We start from the raw sequence: 24506 nt of genomic DNA, 5'->3' as shown, positions 1-24506 counted from the left end.
ACATTCACTAATTCCCCTGAGGAAAATAGTCACAAGGCACCCACTCTGAATTTCATCCTTAGCATCCTGCTGAGCCCACTTACCCTCTCAACGTTCTGTACTGCCAGGGTGTTCAGTGATCTCCTGGGCCCCCTAGGCAGCCAAGGACAGAGTTCTTATAACCTAACTATTGCTCCCAGGGACTTTCTCATTTTCAAAGGTGCCCAAGATTACACAAAATCTAATGAAACTGAATTCCCATTGATAGTATAATCTTAAACCCTGCAGCAGCTGGCTGGTAAAGATATTTGAAGAATGAAAATGTTTAAGCATCAATTTACTCAGTCGAAATGATATTCCACTCTTCATAATGCAAGTATTATCAGTACTGGTGATTATAGCCATGTAACATAAAATGACTGTGTTTTAAAGAATATTTAATATAGGAAAGTGACTGTATCAGGGAGAGGGGAAGGTTTACAGGGACATACATAATAAGTGCAGTGATTCTCAAACTTGACAAAGAATCATTAGAGATAATTGTTAAAAACAGAGACTTCTGACTTTAACCTCAGGTTCCCCTTCAGTAGAGGTGGCTTTGGGAATATGCATTTAAACAAGCTCCCTAGGTGACTCTGATGGAGGTGGTTCAAGGATTACAAATTAAGGCACAGATCTAACTGTATTCTCCAGTGCTTAAATGAAAACATTCTGTCATGTCCTGGAATTCTAAAGATTAATTGCTATCAACTGATATCTGTTGAATTAATCTAGTGCTATTTAGCTCTTAAAAAGGATGCATATAATCCTCAATAATTAGGCCTAAGAGGAGGAAAGGAACAATAATTTATAACAAATTCTGAGAAAACAAAAACAAAAATCCCAGACAGCTCTATTTAAATAATGGCAATTTTGGTAATATAGACAGGAGTTCAATGGACTAATATTCTGATAACTGATGACCATTATTAGCGAAGTTTCATACAGGTTTTCTTAGACCATACAGAGCAAGGTCTTAAACTCACCATACAGCGCAAGGGTCTAAGGCATGAACACAGACATGTTTATAGAGAATTCTCGAAGGCCAGTACGGTAGACCTTTGGTGTCAGGATCCATCAGGCCAATTCCTATGTGATGTTTATGACATGACCAAGAGCCACTCTCTTCTGTAAGGCTCCATTTAGCTTCTAAAACCGGGGTAAGTGCAGTTCCCTGGACTTCCTAGTATCTACTGATTCAGGGACCAATCCTGATTATATTTCTCACTGTACACCACCATGCTGGTGCGATTCTTCAAACACCACGTAACTAATGCTTCAGGGTTTTGGAATGTGTGGTCAGGCTGTAAGCAGCTTTAGACAGGAAAGAACTCTCTGCAGGAGGCCTCTTTTGTCTTGTCACTAACCTTAAACCAGGCACCCCTATGCTCTGCTCATCTCTGCCCCTAGCACATCTTTCAAATCTTTTGATCACACAGTACTCTGCCTAACCTGTTCTTCCCATAGGTCAAAGTAGTAGAAATGAAAACTAAGCAATTAACAAGATGACCTGATCTCTTCCCTAGCTTCCCCTTCAGTAATCTCAAGAACCAACTGGGTGAACAAGATAACATCGACAAGCCTGCACACAGTCTGTACGCAGTGGGGGATGGCAACAACCCTGACTCCCAGTCTAAATCATCAACTGAGGTTACTTCCCTTTTTCCTTTTAAAAACTTTCATGACTGAGTAGAATATTCAGAGGTGGTTTTAGAGGGGCACTGATTCCACTGTCTGCTCAGATCACCAGCATTCTGAGTCAAAGCAACTTTCCTGAGTATTTATTTTTGACTGATGAGCAGCCAGACTTGATTTAGTAACAGGTCATTTTTTGAACTGCTAGCTTGAAACGACCCTGATGCTGGGAAAGATTGAAGGCAGGAGGAGAAGGGAACGACAGAGGATAAGATGGTTGGACGGCATCATCGACTCGATGGACAGGAGTTTGGGTAAACTCCAGGAGTTGGTGATGGACAGGGAGGCCTGGTGTGCTGTGGTCCATGGGGTCACAGAGAGTCGGACACAACTGAGCAACTGAACTGAACTGAGCTTGTCATTTTTTTAGGTTTCAGCTTAAATAACATCTCTTCAGACTTCCCTTCTCTTTACTCAGGTAGGATTTTCATCCTCAGTTACCTGTTGGGAGTGTCCCACAGCCTGTCTTTATAACACTTACTACAGTATGTGACTCCCCCACCCAGTTTTATTGAGTAGTTGACATATGTCACCGTATGCGTTTATGGTGGACAGCACGATGCTTTGATTTACGTATTGTGAAATGACACAATATGATCAGCTAACACCCATCTTCTCATATAGGCACAATAACATGAAAACAAGGATTCTCCTTGTGAAGATAACATCTAGGATTTACTCTCTTTACTTTCCTATCTACCACACAGCAGTTGTTAGCAATCGGCACCTGTCATCTACCTCTACAAAGATTAGATCAGGTGCTGCTGCAGCTGCTGACCTTCAACACCCCCTGGAAGCTCAGGGTGAAGAGCAGAAATGAGGCCCTCTGTGCTCTGGGAAAAACTGCCAGAACAGGTCTTCAGATAGTTATTTTTAGGAGCTGGTTTTATGAACCCAATTCTTTTATCTCCTCATATCTAGAAAAGCACAAAAATACTTCATGGTTTTTTCCTTCATCCTCCACTGCTGCTCATGACTGGAAGTAACCTTCATTAGACTTGCAGAAACCTGCTGCAAAAATATGTGCTTTAGTTGCATGTACTCCCCCATCATCAAAATCACCTACGTACTGACCTTCCCCTCTACCTTATTGGAGCAGTTTCTCAGAGCTATCTGAAATACTGTCTCCCGGGCTATAGTCCTCATTTTGCCCCAAATAAAACTTAACTCAAAACTCTCATGTTATGCTTTTTTTTTTAAGTCGATATCATGTGCACTTATTTTTTAAATGACATCTTCTGCTCTCCCACTTATCACGAGGCAGGGAATCTGGGTTACGTACCTGTGAACACTCTGTAGTGACTAGCACAGAACCTCCTTTCATGGACAAGGGCTACGAATGTCTGGTTCACCACTGTGTTCTTAGCACCTAGAATACACCCGGGTATTTAACAAATGTTTACTGAATGAACAAGTGCAGTATTTCCTCAAGAAATATTTACTATAGGAAAATGATCTGAAAATTCAAAGGCTCTCTTTCCTTGATACTCTATGTCCAGATTCCTATCATTTAATGCTTAGCTTTTGTATTGCCAAGTATCTCCTTTGGTCACTTCCCCAGTTAAGGAAGAGAGAAATCCTGAGTCCTGTCTCCCTAGTCATTTAGTTTCTGACACTGTGTAATACAAAATTAGAACTTAAAAACAAAAAACTCATTTCTCCCTGGGACTATAAAAGAATATATGCTTTCTGGAACAATCTGAAAACTAGAAAAGCCAAACAAAACAAAGCAAAAAACTCCCTCAAAACAAAAAGCAAAACCCAAAGAATCTCATAATCAACCAACCCAGGAAAAACCCACCACTGTCATATAATCTTTCAATATGTAGAACAATGAAATTTTGGTTATAAAGCTAGTGTCAGCCCTTCTTGTGCCATGGTGCTCTTAAGAGCATTTCCAAATTGTCTTTCTTATGTTTTTAAATAAATAGTTAATTTTTTATTTAAGGCTAAGCTATGTGGCATGAGGAATATTATTTCCCCAATCAGGGCTCAAACCAATGCCCCTTGCATTGGGAGTATGAGTCTTAACCACTGAACCACCAGGGAAGTCCCAAATACTTAATATTTGCAGTTATATTGGGATAATGAAAATCTGGCAAGTGAGTTGGGTTGAAAGACTTTACCCCCACAATGATCTGACTGGTTAGAATAAATCTTTACAGGACATTCTCTTTAAAAACATTGCCTGCTTCAGATAAGCTAATTAACATTAAAATAAAGCAAAAATAAAAGGCCACAACTTCAGATATAGATGCATCTTTATTTATACATAAAAAATAACACCTCAGAAATTCTTCTTTTCTAAAAACAGTCTTTTAATCATAAAATCAAAATGAAAAGATTGAAAGACAGTGTATAGCTTTTTAATTTTGCACACACTATAGTCACGGTAAATATTTAAGCTGCAAAAAAATATACCTCTCCAAGAACAGGAAATGCATGACCTTCTGAAGCTGTAGACCAAACTTACATGATGGTTTCAGAAGTCAAACAACAACAACAAAAAATTAACATTCTCAAGTAGAAGACTTGGCGTTGCTGTTTTATGGGTGACTCTCTCTAGCGACTTTCCCCATGTTGATTCTTCCTTTTAGGTATACAACTCAAGAGAGAATTTTCCTTTCCCTAATAATACCTATCACTGCCACGGAAAACAGGGAAGTGAAGTGATATGGGCTCCTGTAAATAGTCTAAAAACTATCTCCCATGATCATATGTTTCTAAGCAATAATGTTAACATTATCCACCCTATATAAGAGACAGAAGGTACCAAGATGTTTCAGGATCAATTAATTTATATATAATGACTGATTATCTCTTCTGGAGCATGGAGCATGTAGGCCTTGGTACCATGTAAAGATCAACCTTATTTCTAAAAAATATCATTACTTCAAAGAACCATAAAACGTTCAAGTGACAAATGTCAAGAAGCTGCTACACCCAAACAAGATAAAAACTTCTTAGTAAAACTGTAGCTTTTCTTTTTCTTTGGGCATAGAGATAATAATTTATGATATTTTTCCCAATACAAAAAAAAAATGTTATCTGATGAGACAGCTTTATTATGGGTGTAGCTACCACCTCTCACCTTTTGTTTCTTCTGCCAATTCCCCCACTTGCTAGAGCCATTGATTTACTGGTAATGTTGGTATTATTTGAAGCATCAAAATCTGAGATGACAATTTAGAGAGTGGAACAAAAATCGTATAATTTCAGGGACAATGAACTTAAAACATCACCTTCACCAAACAGTAAAAAATGTTAAAAGTGTCTGCTTCACTCTTTGAACTTGAGTTGTTCTTTTTTCTTATTTTTAGGTTTCAAAAGAGGTCACAGTTCTACAAAATTGGGCCAAGAAGTAAAGAAAATTAAAAGTTCTTAGAAAATGTCAACAATCCCAATTTTCTGCCAGGTGGAGCACAGACTTGATTTTTCAGGCCTTGGGCAGCTTTGAAGAGGGGAGGAGATGAAATGAAGACCACTTTTCCATCCTGTGCAAACAGCTGTTTTGTTCTTTTATTGTCAGTGTTGTTATATTGGGTTTAGTGTCTCCACAGGGCAAAAAAACTCTGGTTTGGCCTCACATTTTGTAAAACTGTCCTCAGGGCGGTGTGAAATAGCATTAGACCTGTGGAGAAATCTGTATGCAGGTCAGGAAGCAACAGAACTGGACATGGAACAACAGACTGGTTCCAAATAGGAAAAGGAGTACGTCAAAGCTGTATATTATCACCCTGCTTGTTTAACTTATATGCAGAGTACATCATGAGAAACGCTGGACTGGAAGAAACACAAGCTGGAATCAAGATTGCCGGGAGAAATATCAATAACCTCAGATACGCAGATGACACCACCCTTATGGCAGAAAGTGAAGAGGAACTCAAAAGCCTCTTGATGAAAGTGAAAGAGGAGAGTCAAAAAGTTGGCTTGAAGCTCAACATTCAGAAAACCAAGATCATGGCATCCGGTCCCATCACTTTATGGGAAATAGATGGGGAAATAGTGGAAACAGTGTCAGACTTTACTTTTTTGGGCTCCAAAATCACAGCAGATGGTGACTGCAGCCATGAAATTAAAAGACGCTTACTCCTTGGAAGGAAAGTTATGTCCAACCTAGATAGCATATTCAAAAGCAGAGACATTACTTTGCCAACAAAGGTCCGGCTAGTCAAGGCTATGGTTTTTCCTGTGGTCATGTACGGATGTGAGAGTTGGACTGTGAAGAAGGCTGAGCGCCGAAGAATTGATGCTTTTGAACTGTGGTGTTGGAGAAGACTCTTGAGAGTCCCCTGAACTGCAAGGAGATCCAACTGGTCCATTCTGAAGGAGATCAGCCCTGGGATTTCTTTGGAAGGAATGATGCTGAAGCTGAAACTCTAGTACTTTGGCCACCTCACGCGAAGAGTTGACTCATTGGAAAAGACTCTGATGCTGGGAGGGATTGGGGGCAGGAGGAGAAGGGGATGATAGAGGATGAGATGGCTGGATGGCATCACTGACTCGATGGACGTGAGTCTGAGTGAACTCCGGGAGTTGGTGATGGACAGAGAGGCCTGGCATGCTGCGACTCATGGGGTCGCGAAGAGTCGGACATGACTGAGCGACTGAACTGAACTGAACCAGTGATGTGGTCACTCATGGAAAGTATCAGTATTTTCTCCCTGTTGGTGAGGTTACAGACATTCCAAGCATTATGGGAGAAACAATAAATACATACTATAGGAATATCTCTCTATTTTACAGTGAGGAAAGCAAAGCAAAAATAAGTATTCAAAGACCACATTTTTATCTTAAAAATGCCAAAAGCTTCTCAAAAAATATATATATTAGGAATTTACATGAGGATGAGGAACTAGAAAACATCTCATCAGAAGAAAAAACATTATAACAAAATCAGTGAAAGTAATAGATACTCTTCTACAAAGTTTTGTGTTCAGAAAATATCACCCACTAAAAATGACATCTTCAATCAAAAGGCAGCTCTGTTCAATTCTGCTTAGACTAGGAACCTTTCCAATTTGCTCAGGAGAAAAAAATTCATCTTTTAAACAGGAACATTCTTGAGTGGGTTACTCTTATGGAAGGTATCATTGTATTTGTATAGTCTAAGAAGTCTAAGAAGAAGAATCTGGCTCATAATCTGACTGAACACTCAGTTTTATACTCAATTTTCATGAAGCCTAAATGAACTAGGACTCAGAATCTTTCCCCATTAAAACCATGTGCATCAAAACTAGAACACAGAACTAGCAGAACAATTGGGATTAATCTGTAAGAAAGTGTAACTTCCAGAATTTGAATTTAGGCCTAACTGTTGAGAATTTTCTGTTTAACATCTTCAGAGGCAATGCTTGAAGCATCACAGACTTACCATCCTCCATCACGGTGGCTTTGATTACTTTCCATTTTTATATCTGGGGAATATGAGTTTGATTTTTTTAAAAAAAGTTATTCATGGTTGATTGCAGAGATCTGTCCACAATGAATTAGCTAAAACATGTTACATATAAAAATGGGCCAAGTCAGATCATCCCAAAGCAGTTTAAAGACTTACAAAGCTTTGGTGAAGAACACAGAGCCCAGGTCTCAGACTTCACACCATTAAAAGTTAATGGTGTGACCTCTGAAGGCATCCTCTAGGATTACTTACTAAGGTTCGAAAAATCAAAATGGTTTTTCCTTAGCACACGAAATAATGCACAGGTCCCACTTCGTGACACCAACCAACCAAAAAACCCAAACCACAAAGAAAAAGCTCTGATAGCCCAAACAAGCAAACTGCTAACAAAATAGAAAAAACCTTCACACCCTCTGTTTTCAAGTAAATGTTGTCTGTTCACTGACTGCAGTTTAGAGGGAAACCAAAATAGCTTCAAATTCATGGATTTACTGGGAGGATCCCACTCAGTCTCTCAGGGCAGGCTGGTGACATCTGATGGTGGGTTCGGGCTGTGGGAGAGACGCCCTGGATCGGCCTGAGCAGATCTTATGGAGCACTTGTGAAGGTGGGTGGAAGGATCCTAAAAATGATTATTTGAAGAAAAGCCCACACGTCCTCAGAAGCCAAAGACACATAAATAAAATTCTCCTCTAAAAGACACACCAATTTTATGTTTTCACGTGACTTTAAAGGATGCACAGAACAAGGTAAATCTTTTTGGTTTTTTTAGACTAAAGTCATCCTCTAATCTTAAGAAACTCAAAAGAAAGGAATAAAGTTGGACAGACAGAAAAAAAGAGTATTCTTCAACTCTTCTTCATTGCACAGGGAAATCCCCCTGAAGTAAGAATAAGAAAATTCAGTAAGTCGGAAAATAATTCTCATCTGAACAGTATTTTCCCTTAAAGCCACACTTTAATACTGATGTAGGTTTCATCCAATTAAAAATCACAAAGATTTTACGAAGCAACCTTAGCTTTTATGCAATCACAATTATGAACCCTTGTCAGTTTGGGCTATGTACGAGTGATGTAATGGCTTTGAACCTTAACTTGCACAGAATTTCTCAAAAGCAATGAACATCTTCTGTGATCTTATTTAATAACATAAGAAAATTGCTAAGAAACCTCATTCTTTAATAAAGCATGCATATTTACTCAAGCTTCAAATCACACTTTTCTTTGCTGCTTCTGACAAATGAAAAGCTTTTATTTTAGCATTCTGAATAGTAATGCCCCGTTAGGTTATTATCAGGACAAGTCTACTTTCCCAGGATAACATATTTTTTATTCCACAAGGCTGAATTTTCAAAATTCACACTTATTTAGAAAAAAAAAAATCTGCAGGTTTATAATCTACTTTATTATAAAAGGAAATCAATTTTTACAGTTATAGGTAACTATTGAGAAAAAAAGTTCAAAATTTATCAATATGAAAATATGCCTTACTGACAGATACTTACTTATAAAAACATATTGCCTTTGCCATGTGAAAACCTGCTGTTTAGTTCTCTAGATTTCTTTATCAAGGCTTTTTTCTGAGCTTCATCAAACCGATGAACTTTGAGATCTGTATCACGGTCAAATGGTATTCTCTCTTGGGGCTTATTTTTATCTTCAGCAGCCTTATTCTTTAATTTTTTATGATGAATGTCCATAAGAGATTCTGACCTTTTTGATTCCTGGGGAGAGCAAGACAGCAGAAATAAAAATCTTAGTTGGGATACGTCACTGGCAGAATATAATAATCAGGAAACAAAGGAATGAAGTGGTAATGGTGAACATTAAGGGAGGCTATTTACAAACCCCAACTGTTTTTCTTCTTTTTTAAAAAAAATTTTATTACTTTTATTTATTTGGCTGTGCTGGGTATTAGTTGCGGCATGTGGGATCTGGTTTCCTGATCAGGGACTGAAGCCAGGCCCCCTGCATTGGGAGCATAGAGTCTTAGCCCTGGGACCACCAGGGAAGTCCCCTTCTTTTTTTTAATACTTAAAAAAATTTTATTTATTTTGGCTGTGCCGGGTCTTCTTCACTGCACGAGGACTTTCTCTAGTTCTGGCGAGCGGGGGGCTACTCCCGACTTGCAGTGTGAGGGCTTCTGAAGTGGCCTCTCCTGCTGCAGAGCACAGGCTGCAGTATAGGCTTCAGGAGTTGCGGCTCTCGGGCTCTAAAACATGGGTTCAGCAGCTGTGGTGCACAGGCTTAGCTGCTCTGCGGCTTGCAGCATCTTCCTGGGCCACGGACTGAACCCATGTCCCCTGCATTGGCAGGTGGATTCTTAACCCCTGGACCACCAGGGAAGTCCCTCAATGGTTTTTCTAAATCTGAGACAGCATCTCTGAAGAAAATATGTATCAGAGGCAAATTCAATTCAACCAAAATAAAGGTATCTATGAACTCATGCCACGTGATCAAAAAAGAACAAGATGGACATGAAACTAATGTTTAAATAACCATCATGCAAAGCATCGTATGATGAGTCAGTGTTAATGGGAGAGAAAGGAGCAATTACTTTCTCTCTTGGGAGCCTGATTAAAGCTTCATGGACGCGCTGGTCCACGAAGCCTTTGTAGGTGGAATGGAAAAGACAGGCACCGCCAGGCTGAAGCGAAAGCACATTCAAAGCAGAAAAACAACGGCACAGAGAAGACAAAATCCAAGGCTGGTGCAGGTCACGTCTGCATGGTCCTGGCATAGACTGTGTGCCAAGAGGATTTCTGTCCCTTTCAGCTTTCCTTATTGCCCTCATTCTCTTTCTTTTCAGCTGGGGAAGGTGCTCACATTTTCTTTTTTAAAAAAATCGAAGTATAGCTGATTTATAGTATGATATTAGTTTCACATTTTCAAATATATCTAGGAGGATGAGGTTCGAGCAGAGGCAACTGGTTTTTATAAATTAGAGATTCATCACAGACCTTTCAGTATTAGTTAAAGGATAAGACAGAATAGGATAAGACAGAATAGCCCTGGTTTGGAGGAGCAGGGCGTGAGATGCAGGAGTACGTGCGGGCAGTACAGACCAGCAGCCATCCAACTGCTGTGTGTGTGTGTGTGTGTGTGTGTGTGTGTGTGAGAGAGAGAGAGAGAGAGAGAGAGAGCAGGGTGTGAGATGTGGGAGTAGGTGCAGGCAGTACAGACCAGCTGTGTGTGTATCCATCCCTGGGGGCCACACAGAGTGGATTCCAAGGGGTATTGAAGGCACAGGGAATTTCAACATTCTCTACCCGTGATTCTCAGCTTCTTCATGTAGCCTCACTTAAAATGGACTCGCCTGATAATGCATCTTGTGAGGATATCTACCCTTTTATTACAGCCCTTTTCCATTTAATGAAGAAGAGGCCTTTCAGAATCTTATTAGAGAACACTGTCTTGGGGAGCAAGGCTCCAGAGCATCAAATAAAAAAACCTGCAATACTGGTATGAACGAAACTTCTAATCAAGGAACGGTAAACCTAGGAGGCTTTGAGCTATTATTCTGTGTCTCAAACATAATTTCTCTTAAAGAGTGTAATATCCTTTTGGAATGGTATTTCTGCTGCTGTTGGAATGTTTCTGAATTCAGATACACTGCAGAATGGGACAATGAAAGACGGTAAGTTTTGCTTAACAACCACATCTCTTCCACACCCTGTCTCCTGTCAGAGAACATATTTGAGAGCAAAGACATGAAGAGAGCTCAGTGAAAGCAAAATAACTGGTAAGAAATGTTGAAGGCGGCAGCATCTTATTTCATTAGAAGACAAATTCATGGCACCTACCCACCTACGGTACAATTCAGAAGTGTCATAGAAATGATCATAATCATATTTATTTGAACAGAGAAATGAAGTCAGACTTTTTCACAGAAAGCCAGCCTCACCTGTCTGATGTGACAATGAGATCTGACTTTGTCAACTAGGTTATGTGGTTATTTCCTATAAACTTAGCTCTAGCTGGATGCTGTAATAGTTAAGAATTTATTTAAATTAGCACTATTTCCAACTTCTCAATCCCTCTCATTTCATACACTGATCATTTCATACATCTTTAGGAAACAAATTGATTTGCAAGTTAAGTGCTTTCTAAATCTTTATTTTTAATGAAAGTGGAGGTAAAAAGAATCAAATATTGTTAAGAAAAAATAACCTATCAATACACAGGGCATGGAGAAACAGTTAAGAACATAAGCGCTGAATTTGGAGAAACCAGAGTAGCAATGATGGTGCTGACATTTTCAACACTTGCTGATCACAGGCAAGTAATTTATGCCTACGTTTCTCAGCTGTAAAATAATAAACCCTAGTAGCAGTAATGTCCAAATATTTGGATGAGGTAGGAGTTAGGTCATCTAAAGAATACAAAGGATTTAGTACCATATCGGGGTACATAAGAATCAGTCAATAAATGTTAAGTATTCAATTTACTGAGCATTTACTATGTTGTAATCTGGACAACATCTAAATTTATAATCAATATAAATTAAATGTTATTATTGCCATTATGCGGATTTGGAAAGTGAGACTGAGAAATACACGCTGTTCAGGGGGCTGGAATCGGGGCACTACAGTCCTTCCTGTCCCTGTTCGCCCCGCCCTTCAGTAGCCAGTAGGGGGCAATGCTGCCAACTTGTACCCTTTGGAAAAAGATGGAAACAGCCCTCAGCTGAGAAGTTACTAAATGTCAAGCTGTTCTAATTGCAAAACAAAAAACAGAGACTGATGTGAAAGAAAAAATCAAAGTTGAGACAGAGTGAAAGTTGGGATATCATTAATAATAGTAATTTTTTGTTAATAGATCATTCTGAGGTTTAAGTACATAAATAGAAACTGTTTAAAGAACTGAATGACATCATGATAATGAACCATGTTCCTTTCTTACCCACTGCTGTATGTGAACATGGTTTCCTAACTCTTAACCATATGACTCTTAACTATACAAATGAACTAAATAAAGAACATATTTGATGCTGAAATCTGTCTTATTCTAGCAGTAACATTCATTGAAAGACCAGAAAGTAACTGGAGAAAAGGTCTTTCATTAAGATATAAGGTTTACATTTTACTTTTGACATTTAATAATTATCAAAATCTGAGACATGTTTATATTGTTTTTATCAACTGATTTTACAACTTAATCCAAAAGGAAGAAAAGTGTAAACATTTAGACTTTAGATACAGGAAATTAAAACCTTTTGGTTTCAATTTATGTGCATAGATTTGCTGAAGTGAAATATGACTTTTCAAATATAATCATAAAAGACTTTCAAGCGTAAAAGTGGATTCCATTAAGATAAAATTTGTGGCATAAGAGAAATGAAATTATGTATTCAAGGAGAAAAAAGGATGAAATAAAATTTCCAACTGTTAAGGAAGAGCTTGTTCATACATATTTTTAAAGGATAATAATAGATAATATGTTGCTAAGGCATTTAGATTCCATCTGAAACACTGAAAAGAATAATAAAACAAGCTATAAATTGTATCTCTGCAAACTATTGAAACTTATAATGACATGTCCAGGAGAAGTTTTCTGAGGGGACAATACTCAGTAAATACTGAGTAAAAACACTTGAAAGGCCATCTCTCTCCACCCTTGACTGGTTGAAAAGAAAAACAGCTTCCTGAGCCCCATGACAGATGCAGTGAATCAAAGCTGCCACCATGGATCTCAGGAACCTGTGCTGTGAAGATCCACCCAGGTTCTCACACAGGTGTCCCGTAAAACAGATGGTTCTGTCTGGTAGTTTGGTATAAACAGAGGGGGAAAGAGAATGGAAAGCACAGGAGTAGGGTTAATCTGGGATGGAGAACTATAATGGAGAATATAATTATATGTGTACATATAAATGTAAAACATTTATACTGTAAAATTTAACCTTTTAGTGCAATTTCTCCACATTTTCCCTCCCTTCTTCCACTAATGAGATAATAATTCACTAATGAGACAATAAGGATGAAGGCAGACAGGCTATCAAGAGTTGGATGGGAAAGGCTGAAGATTTAAGAAAGAGCTGGAGGAAACAGAGAGCAGAGTTTGGAGAAACTGTGAGAAGCGGTAGAAGTCCTGCTTGCACTTCCTAGATCTGGTGCTGAGGAAGACGGTCTACGCTGATGGGCCAAACTGCAGAAGGTAACAAAAAGTGAGCACCAGTGGACAAAGAAAAATGGTCAGTTTCCACTGACTGACCCCCTGAAGTAGTAAACTGAACACCAAGAAAGACAGAGGAATACGTTAAACCAGTAGACTATTATAGTCAATCCACACAATTCAAGTGGACTGTTGTTATGATAAAAGAAATGAGCTGTTGTATCAGTTTGTTTCAGGTGTGCCGTCTACCTGGTTTAGCACATTTGCATTCTGTGACTGACACAGAGGACCAAACTTATAAGTGAGTAATAAAAACATCTAGAAGCAGTTAGTTCACAGAAAATCACACCAAAAGCCAACTCATGTGAGATCAATTTGCTAAACGACCAGTTTGTTGATTTACCAAATTTAATAATTTAACAAAACGTGTATGTTTTATACTAATTTGTAAAAAACAAGGGCAATTAATTTTGAATGTGATAGTTTCTCAGAAGCTTTAGAAAATTCATGCTAAGATTCTAATTGTTTGGTTTTTCTTTTGCCTTCCTGTGCTTAGTCGCTCAGTCGTGTCCAACTCTTTTGCCTTCATGGTCATATTTTATAAAGATTGTTCAATTTATCAATACTAGGAGGTGGTTCAGTCTGAAAACAACATTAATATTTTGAAAAGTAGGTCTCATAAGTAACCAAAATTTCACCATAAGACTCAAACCCTAATTTTTTGGAAGCATTTTAAAGTAAATTGCAGACATCATTACATGTTCTATATTTGTTTACACTGTTTTCTTTTAAAGTAATTTACATAGAATGAAATGTGCAAATCTTAACACTGCATCCACTGAGCTTTGCAACTTGAACTCCCAGCAATATGTGGGATGTACTTCCATCACTGCAGAAGCTCTGCATGTTCCTTTCTTGTCCATCTCCACACTCCTGCTCCAACAACGACTATTCTGATTTTTTCCCACCACAGACACATTTTGCTTACTGTGGAGCTTCATATAAATGGAATCATACAGTGGTACATGTGTATGAAATCTTGGGTACGACTTCCTGCACTCAGCATAATGACTTTGAGATTAATCCACAATGTTGCATGTATTTGCAATTTGTTCCTGTTTATTGCCAAGTAGTATTTCATCATATATATACTCCCCCTTGGCCCCCTGCTTACTGATAGATACCTGGGCTTATCAAAGAAATTAGCTGTTATGAATAAAGCTCCTATGAAGATTCCTACAGAAGTCTTTTTAAGGCTGTTGTGAGTGAAGCACTCTCAAGTCTGTGAAAACTTTGCTAACTATATTTTTAATGCTTATAGAACTTTTTATAAACTAATACACTGGGAATAGAAGGTAGTTTTCCTGAACACCTAAATACCTTTCAGGAGCTGAAGGGTTCAGTGGTTTATTTATTCTTTGAGTGAAATACTAGGTTTTTTTTGCTGTTTTTTTTTCTTTTTTTAATGAGTAAGAGACAATTACAAAAATAATAGTTTGCCCAATGAATCCTGACTGTTTTCAAATTTAAATTGAACTGTATTTTAAAGTTTCATACTTTTATTTAAATCTTTACATCAAAATTCCATATTGGCTTATATTTAGAAATGTTTGAATTGGGATCTCTAGGAGTTAATAGGGCTCTTTACTTTCTGATCATGTGCTACCCATCTCCAGGAATTGAATTTCTGATATATGATTCAAGTAAAAAATGAACTGGGGTGGGATGATTTGGGAGAATGGCATTGAAACATGTATATTATCATCTGTGTAATGAATCGCCAGTACAGGTTCAATGCATGAGACAGGGTGCTTGGGGCTGGTGCACTGGGATGACCTAGAGGGATGGGATGGGGAGGGAGATGGGAGGGGGGTTCAGGATGGGGAACACATGTACACCCATGGTGGATTCATGTCAGTGTATGGCAAAACTAATACAATATTGTAAAGTAATTAGCCTCCAATTAAAATAAATTAATTAAAAAAAAATAAAAAAACAAAACTAAAAAACCCCCCAAAACCTGAAAATATTATGAGATGCATTAAAAAAGCCCACAACATGAGGATTATACACATATGTTTGTATACATATATGTACACACGAGAGTATTTTTCAGAACAGATGTATAGAAAAAGACTGAGATGAAAAGAAAAACATAAAAGAAAGAGAAACAAGAAAAAGAGAAAAAATGAGAAGAGCATTAAAAGATGTAAAAAAAAAAAAAAAAGCAAGGTCATGCATTTTACTCTCTGACTTACATTGTATGAGGATACTTGCTCAGCCAATCTCTTATCCCTTCCTGATGGTATATATTCTTCATCCTTCTTACTGAATGACTTTCTTGCTTCTTGCATCTCCTGAGGAATGAACAGATAACACATTACGGAACCACATTATCAGGAAAAAATGAACAAGAAATACTATCATTTTAATTCAGATTAACAGGAGACTAGACAAAGCCAGGCCTGTTGATTCTCTTCCCACTAGAAATGGTAATATTCTTGGTAAGGGATCTGTTAGTCTCCTACTCTAACATTTTCCTGAAAACAAGAAAAAAAGCCCACAAAACCTCCATCCAATCAACTAACTGGATTTTATCAAACTCAGAGATGAGTCTGACAAACGGTAATAAAATGCAGTTGAGAAAATAAGGCTTAAGAAGAAATCTTACATTACTGTTTTCAAAACCAGGAAAAGCACTTTTGAGGGAAAAAAATTAAGAGAAAGAAACAAAAGGGGTATAGAAAAATAAAAATAAAACTATCTTTATTCACAGAAGACATATGAGTGTCAATGTAGAAAACTCCACGATCTATTAAACAACTCTTAGCATTAATAAGCAAGTATAGCAAAGCTGGGGCTTCCCAGGCGGCTCAGTGGTAAAGAATCCGCCTGCTATGCTGGAGACAGAGAAGTGTGGATTTGATCCCTGGGTCAGGAAGATTCCCTGGAGAAGGAAAGGGCAACCCACTCTAGTATTCTTGCCTGGAAAATCCCATGGACAGAGGAGCCCAATGGGCTACTGACCATGGGGTTGCAAAGAGTTGGACACGACTGAGCACACACAGATGCACGGCAAAGCTGTAGGATACCAGGCCAACAAACAAAACATACCAGCAAGGAACAATTAGAATTTGAAATTTAAAAAGATATACCATTTACTATAGCACACACACTGATGAAATACTTAGGTAAATTTCCAATAAATTTTGGTTAGAAAAAAAAAATATTCAGCAAAATACAGCCCCAACCAGGAATGAATAAGGCTCAGACAAAAACAACTGAAAACTATTTTTCTCAAAGCATGTTTTTATACTGTTGCTATTTGCTTAAGAAAGTCAGGTGAAGTGAAGTCGCTCAGTCGTGTCTGACTCTTTGCGACCCCATGGACTGTAGCCTACCAGGCTCCTCAGTCCATGGAATTTTCTAGGCAAAAGTACTGGAGTCGGTTGCCATTTCCTTCTCCAGGGGATCTTCCCAACCCAGGGATCAAACCCAGGTCTCTCACATTGTAGGCAGACGCTTTACCATCTGAGCCCAATTTTTATCTAAATAATGGACTAAAACAACACTGTACTTAATAAAGTATGTTAAAAAACATAGGAGTAGCTCATTTCTCATTTTTCCATAACAATTTTCCCAGAAACAGATTCTTTACTTGTAATATTAAGAGAAAAATGATGTTCTGATAAGATGGAGGTGAAGACCTGACCTTCTAAGAGTAAATCTAGTCAAGACTGGGAGGTGAGATTATAACAGATCTTATTCAATTAGTTTATGCATAACACTTTCATTTCTTTCTAATCTTACTTCATTTAGGCCATGTTGGCATTAGTGGTAGGGAGATGAACGCTGGGGAATCAAATATAACAAGTAAGATGATAAAATAAATTTTTAAAAAAAGGAGGGAAATGATGGAAAAAACACACAAAAAGGATATTTGGAGAGAGAGTAAAAAAGGAAACTTGACGAAGATCCATTACAAAAATCAAAAATTAGTCATGACCTTTATAAAGGATTTCCCTGGTGGCTCAGACGGTAAGGCGTCTGCCTACAATGTGGGAGACCGAGGTTTGATCCCTGGGTCGAGGAGATCCTTTTGAGAAGGAAATGGCAACCCACTCCAGTACTCTTGCCTGGAAAGTTCCATGGACAGAGGAGCATGGTAGGCCCATGGGGTTGCAGAGTCGGACATGACTGAGCAACTTCACGTTATAAAGGACAGCTCTGTGATACTTTCTGTGATAAATTCTACCACAAATATAAGTCTGCAGTATTACATGCTGTGATATAGAACCACATAAGATCTAAGGGGTATTAATAATCCCTTTGTTAGTCTGTTGTAAATATACAACAAAACATTTTCAACCGTAAAAAGAATGACTAGATCTAAAGAACTCAGTCACAGGACCTAAAATCTTAAGTTCAAATTGTACTGGTTACTTTCTCTTCGTTCCATTTTTCTGTGTTATTTTCCTTTGAGGAAGACTTCTTGCATATCTAGCTGTAGGCTAGACATGTACTCACACACAATGAGGAACAGGAGGTCTGAAAAAAGCACAAATAAAAAGTCCATGTAAGGGATTTTCCCGGTGGTCAAGAATCCGCCTTGCAATGCAGGGGACACAGGTTCAATCCCAGGTCGGGGAATTGTGATGCCACAGGCCACGGGGCAGCTGAGCCTGCACGCTACAACTGGAGAGTCTGTGTGCTGCAATCAAAGATTCCACACGCCACAATGGAAGATTCTCCATGCGGCAAGTAAGACCTGAGTAAGCCAAATAAATAAATATTTAAAAAATATTAAAAAAAAATCCATGTAAGCAAGGGTATTAAGTTGTCTTTTTGGAGACAATTTTAAAGGTGAAATTATAAAAATGCCAGTAAGTTATTTTTATAAAAGACCAGTTAAGAAAGAGCAGCCAGGCATTCCAACACTAGTCATTCACAGTGTGTGGCTCACATCTTTTTTAAAATTTATTTATTAATTGGAGGATAATCGGTTTACAATACTGTGTTGGCTTCTGTCATATGGCAACACGAATCAACCGTAGGTATATATATATCCGCTCCACCCCTCCAGGTTGTCACAGAGCCCCGGTGTGAGCTCCCTGAGTCATACAGCGAATCCCGACTGGCTCCCTATTTGACACGTGGTAATGTGTGCTTCCAAACTATGCTCTCAATCTGTCTCACCCTTCCCTTCCCCCGCTGTGTCCACAAGTCTGTTCTGTCTGCGTCTCCACTGCTGCCCTGCAAATAGGTTCATCAGGACCATCTTTCTAGATTCGGTATGTATGTGTTAATATACAGTATTAATTTTACTCTTTCTGACTTACTTCACTCTGTGTAACAGGCTCTAGGTTCATCTACTTCATTAGAACTGACTCAAATGCATTCCTTTCTATGGCTGAGTAATATTCCATTATGTATATGTATTAATACCACAAATTCTTTATTCATTCATCTGTCGACGGACATCTAGGTTACCTCCATGTCCTAGCTAATGTAAACAGTGCTGCAGTGAACACTGATGTCTTTCTCAATGGCGGTTTCCTCAGGGCACGTGCCCAGCAGTGGGGCTGTGGGGTGTGGCTCACTTCTACCCCCCATCTTCCGTTGCCTCTCCCCCCAGGTGTGGTGGTTCACCTCACCTGTCCATTATAACTCTCGGATTTCCTTGAGTCTTCAGGGTAAAAGAGAACGTATGGTTTTGCCACATATTCTGCTAAAATGAGGTGATTTCCACACATCACCCACATTTTAAGAACAACACTATTTCACAACCAATTCTTCATGAAAATCAAAGTGTCTTAAGGAGCTTTCTCTGTCACTTGTGACCAAACATGATGCTTGCCAGAGGAGACATTCAATTTTTGGTTATAGAATGAAAATAGAAATCTTCATAATTCCAGGTACTAATGAACAAGACAAACAGAGTTAGGGGCATGAATTAAGTAAGGAACTGTTTAATTTAAAACTGATAAGTTATAATCATAAGGCGCCAATTAGTCAAGCATTTAAGACCACACTCACAACTCAAGGAAATTGGAATTTCTGATGAAGTGAATTTAAGGAGTTAGTACTGGCTGGATTCTTAACAATGGAATATTTCATAATACGTGTAGAAATCCAAGAAAAGAAAATCTAATAATAATGATGTATTTTATGCATAGTTTTTCCTTTTTCTTTTTTTGGTAAATTATTCAATGTATTAAGGAAAGGGCTTTTTGCCTGTCTTGACAGTAATGTGAAGTTAGTTTAGTGCACTGGAGCTACTGCTACTTTCAGAGACACTCACTACTATCACTTAACTCGCTAGGTTAATCTGTGCTTTGGTTTTTTCCAAGATATTTTAAAAGAAACTTTCATGGAGACATTTTGACTGGGGGATTTGGAATCAGAAAGGTCTAGAACGGAATTACTGTTCATCACTTACCAGCATTTCATTCCAGAAAAAATGACCTCATAGGGCACAGTATCTCCTTTCATAAAATGAGGTTAATAAACTTATGTCTCCAGGTTCTCTTGAGGTTTAATGAGACAATTTGTTGGGAAACAGTATAAATGAATACACAGGAAGCAACTGGTGTCGCTTTCTTTTCTTATAACTTTCCTTCAGGGGAAATCTTTTCCCTTGGGAATCATAAGCTAAGAAACAGTACCCTGGAATAATTCTGCCTTCTATTTTTTTCAAAATAGAGCCAACGTGGACAGAAATACAGGAACACACAAGCCCTCTCACCTTAGCTTTCCTTTCCCTGTCGGCTGGCGTGTCGGTCCAGACTGATCGGTCTCCAGATTTGCCATCAGCTCTTCTCTTAAAAGTTCTGGGCCCGAGACCAAAGTCTTTCATTTCTGGAGGAAGTTCAGTCATCCAAGATTCTCTCGTAATTGGTTTAGATGAATCCTTTAAGAGAAATAAAAAGTTAAACAAAAAAAAAGTATCCTGGAAAGTGTGGACGTGTTTGCATACATGTATAGAATACTACCTAAGTGACTATGCTTCTCAGCTGAGGCAGATGTTAAGAGAAAAAGACATTAGGAGAAAGACAAAGGCCCGTCTAGTCAAAGCTATGGTTTTTCCAGTAGTCATGTATGGATGTTGAGAGTTGGACTATAAAGAAAGCTGAGTGCTGAAGAATTGATGCTTTTGAACTGTCATGTTGGAGAAAGACTCTTGAGAGTCCCTTGGACTGCAAGGAGATCCAACCAGTCCATCCTAAAGGAGATCAGTCCTGAATATTCATTGGAAGGACTGATGTTGAAGCTGAAGCTCCTTTTAAAACTATGGCCATGTGATGTAAAGAACTGACTCCTTAGAAAAGACTCTGATGCTGGGAAAGACTGAAGGCAGAAGCAGAAGGAGAAGGGGACGACAGAGGATGAGATGGTTGGATCGAGTCGGCATCACCGACTCAAAGGACGTGAGTTTGAGTAAGCTCTGGGAGTTGGTGATGAACAGGGAAACCTGGCATGCTGCAGTCCATGGGGTCGCAGAGTCAGACACAACTGAGCAACTGAACTGAACTGAAGAGAAAATGATTTAATAGATGGATGATTTTTCTTGTCAAATATGTTATACTTTCATCTAATTTATTGTTCTTTGGACTTAATGTTATCTTTTGCCATACTGTCATTTTTAATTGTGCAAATCTGTCAGTTTTCTCCTTTTATGGCTTCTGAGTTACCCTAGAGACCAAATTTTTATATACATACACATGCAGAAGGACATTTTTAAAATGTCTGTTATCAAAATTGAGATTTTTGATCTATGTGGTCGATTTCTCAGAGTAAAGTGTTCTGTGTATTTGAAACTTACGTCATCTCCTTTGGTCAGTTTTTCTTTCATTCTCTGGGCCCTCTTTTCAAACTCTGCTGTTACACTGGAGTTAACTGGTCCTTTGGCAGGCATCGGCCCGACAATGTCTTCCTCCTCACTGCTATCCGTTTCCTTCTGAAACAAGACAGGACCTTTAAACCAAGAGTGGAGTGACACATTACAGAAAATGATCCTAAATTACTCAAAATTTAACTGAGACCGATAACCTGGAAACAGAACGAAGGAGCAAACACCGTGTCACTGGCTAATCACTGAGCACCTTTCCTGTGCCTTCGTCAAGCGCACCCAACAGAGATCACAAACCCAGGGCGTGGGATCTGTCCCACCTCAGCCCCTGTGTCCATGGCAGAGCTCATTAACTCACTCAGCTCTATTCCTGATGGACACAGATGTGGCCTCACAATTCCTCTGAAATACTCCAAGGAAGTGGTCAGAGAAGACAGAGTTGAAGCCATTCTCTTTCCTGGTACAGAAAGAGCTCTTTGGAAGAAGAAACACATGAATATGACGTTCTTGGAAGCTATATTCGCCTCCATGATTTAGTATGGTCCACTGAAACAGAAGTGCTGTGCAGTGCCTTCCAAAATGCTGGCCCAAACGGGTGCATTTGGTGCCCAAAGTACTCCAGAGACACATTATTGCAAAAATGGAATTCAAATTGTTTTTGGTAAATCATTTTAACAAAGGGTTTTCATGTAAGACTCTGTGTTAGATGCTATATACACTAGGGTTTAAAATAGTCCTTGACCTCGAGAAGGAGAGAGGGTAAGATAAACAACAAGATGAATCACAATAAGATGTTTGTACTCCCACTGGGACCGGTAGTTTCTTCCTCTTATTTTTTCAACTACCAGGACCAGGCGAGTTAATTTGTGTTGTTTACACTTTCCCTGTTAACCACTCAATGTTAACTCTCTGTGGTTTCTTCTCTGAACTTCTATAGCAATTGTTCTCAGTACAAATAACTGGATAATTATACCTTGTCTTATGGCTGACTCTAAGCCACACACTCTCTCAATAACTGGATTTTGTCTCATTTGAACCTCATAATAAAACTGGGAAATAGCATCATTATTCCTATTTTCTTTCTGAGGAAACCTAGGTTTAGAGAAATATACTTGGAAAGATTAAACAACTTGTCTGAGGTTGTAAAACTTGTACCTAAGACTTAAATATTCTAAGATCAAAGCCAGTATTTTTTCTACTTATACTACAGCAGACTATTATTTCCTTTATTTCAACTGCTAAAGATTTAACTGTAAATGTTTTAGCTTTTCTCAACAACAGTAAGCTCTTTGATGGCAAAGACATTATCTTAAACATATTTATAGCCCCCTACAAACTTAATACTTGGTGATATAAAACGAGCAGATGTATAATAAACTTTAAAAATTACAAGAAACATAGTATCAATAGAGTGTTGACATTTAGGATGATGGGATAAGCTAATGATATTTACACTTTCTTCCAATAAGAGATAGTTTTATAAAGGTAGAGGCCTGAAATATGTAGGAACTGTAACAGCTCCAACCAATAACTATTGCTAAGACAACCCAGTGTTTGTTCATGATGGTTGGAATCATGCTTTCTTCAGGAAACTAAAACCTTCTCTAATTCCTGGGGAAAACTGATAATTCTAAGCCAATCACTTTGGTCTCACTCCTCGTGCCCAACTGATGGCTTGAGCATAGGCATATGATTCAGTGTGGGCCACAGAAATATGAGGAGAGGTCTATGGGAAACCTGGAGAGGTTTTCCTCCCCCTAAGAAGGGGATACAAGACAGGGTTCATTCCTCTGTCTGGACATTGCCACCTGCGTGTCAATCTAAGGACTCTGGCAGGCTTCCTGGTATAAGGAAGGGGTCAGCCTAAGAGGAATTAACATGCTGCAAGTGACAGAGGAGACATTCAAACCTGGGGTCCTGGGTGATCTCGTGAGGCTAAGTTAACCAGCCGTGGAGTGTTCCTATCTCTAGACCTCGTCTTAGGTATGAAACACATTTTCCTTAATTTGGGAATACAGATTCTAGATCATTCAGGAAGTTATACAAACAACCCATTTGCTAACTAGGAAGGTTGAGACTAAGCTTCATTGTAAGTTGGACTTTCTGCTATTAGCAGCTAAAAGTGCTCTAGCTGGTGGCAAGCCAGCCACATAAATATCTGGGGGAGATGTGGATAGCAGGTATCAAGGCTCAGGGGTAGGAGCCTGCCTGGCATATTTAAGGTGCAAGAAGCCCAGTGTGGTCAGATCAAAGTAAGAGGAAACCAGGGAGTTAATGGGAGCCAGACTGTAGAGGGCCCTGTAAGGACTCTGACTTTTACACAGAGAGGGGAGCAGCAAATTAGTTCTGAGTGTGACTGATGCGATCTGACTTTCTCTGGGCCACTCTAGCTGCTGTGTTGAGAAGAGGCAGCAGAGCATCGAGGGCTAAGACAAGGAGACCAACAATAACACAGGTCAAACAGGGTGATGGCTTGGGGCAGGGTGGCAGCCGAAGTGGCTGGATTCTGGGCGTTTTGGAAGGTGGGAACAGAACTTGTCAGATCGATTTCTGTGACTAATGCCTGACACACTTATGTGTTCTACAATCATCTGTAGGTATTCTACATCATTCATTGAAAGAATGAGTAAATGCTGGAGTTCATGAGCTTAACCACTGAATTACATTTCCTTCAGTAACAACCTCTGTGGAACTGATGAATTCTCAGTGGAGATGCACAGGAATCTATGAATTCACATATAGGATGGTACTGCAGAAGAGCAGACTGAACAGTGATTTAAAGTCCTAAGAATTGGGCTCTGAGTTTCGGCTTTGCTAAGCAGAAACTGTGCTATTTGGAGTAAGTTACCCAATTTCTCTGGCCTTTAGCATCTCTAAGATACAGATCGTAATTATTTCATAAGGCTTTGGAGAAGCTGAAAATAGTATCCATATATAGAGAAAATGCATTATAAATTATATTCTTTAAATCTCAGCCATTGTTAAGGACTAGGCTTCTAATATGGAGAAGGCAATGGCACGCCACTCCACTATTCCTGACTGGAAAATCCCATGGACAGAGGAGCCTGGTGGGCTGCAGTCCATGGGGTCGCTAAGAGTCAGACATGACTGAGCGACTTCATTTTCACTTTTCACTTTCATGCATTGGAGAAGGAAATGGCAACCCACTCCAATGTTCTTGCCTGGAGAATCCCAGGGATGGGGGAGCCTGGTGGGCTGCCGTCTATGGGGTCGCACAGAGTCGGACATGACTGAAGCGACTTAGCAGCAGCAGCAGCAGCAGCAGCCCTCTGATAAGAAAACAGATTTCCTCCTTGATTTCGGAATCACTGGCTCTTTCTTTTCAAAACATCATGTACCCACGAGTGACCCTGTTAAATAATGGTACCAGAACTGGGTGGGACAAAGTTAATTTCAATATTTTATAATAATT

At 39.0% G+C, this 24506-nt stretch overlaps 1 protein-coding gene across 5 annotated transcripts in view; it reads right to left on the bottom strand.

Annotated features, from left to right (window-relative positions):
* Nucleotides 1-3063: 3063 nt before the first annotated feature.
* The window catches only part of GPALPP1 (GPALPP motifs containing 1), a 33878-nt gene continuing 12435 nt past the window's right edge, over nucleotides 3064-24506 (bottom strand). The window contains exons 5-9 of one of the 5 annotated variants that reach the window (XM_059892062.1): nucleotides 21047-21181; nucleotides 19970-20134; nucleotides 15483-15581; nucleotides 8619-8837; nucleotides 3064-3082 (exon numbers count right to left, since the gene is read on the bottom strand). In XM_059892062.1, coding sequence (XP_059748045.1) covers nucleotides 8619-8837; nucleotides 15483-15581; nucleotides 19970-20134; nucleotides 21047-21181 — 618 coding nt within the window. In that variant the 3' untranslated portion in view covers nucleotides 3064-3082. Of the gene's footprint in view, nucleotides 3083-3956; nucleotides 8838-15482; nucleotides 15582-19969; nucleotides 20135-21046; nucleotides 21182-24506 lie in introns of those variants that run through there. The other 4 variants (XM_010810715.4, XM_010810716.4, XM_059892063.1 and 1 more) reach the window with 4 other exon arrangements.

The sequence above is a fragment of the Bos taurus genome, chromosome 12, assembly GCF_002263795.3.
Source record: "Bos taurus isolate L1 Dominette 01449 registration number 42190680 breed Hereford chromosome 12, ARS-UCD2.0, whole genome shotgun sequence".
NCBI classification, from domain to species: Eukaryota; Metazoa; Chordata; class Mammalia; order Artiodactyla; family Bovidae; genus Bos; species Bos taurus.
The sequence above is the reverse complement of the archived record's forward strand: the minus strand, read 5'-3'. Positions and strand labels throughout refer to the sequence as shown.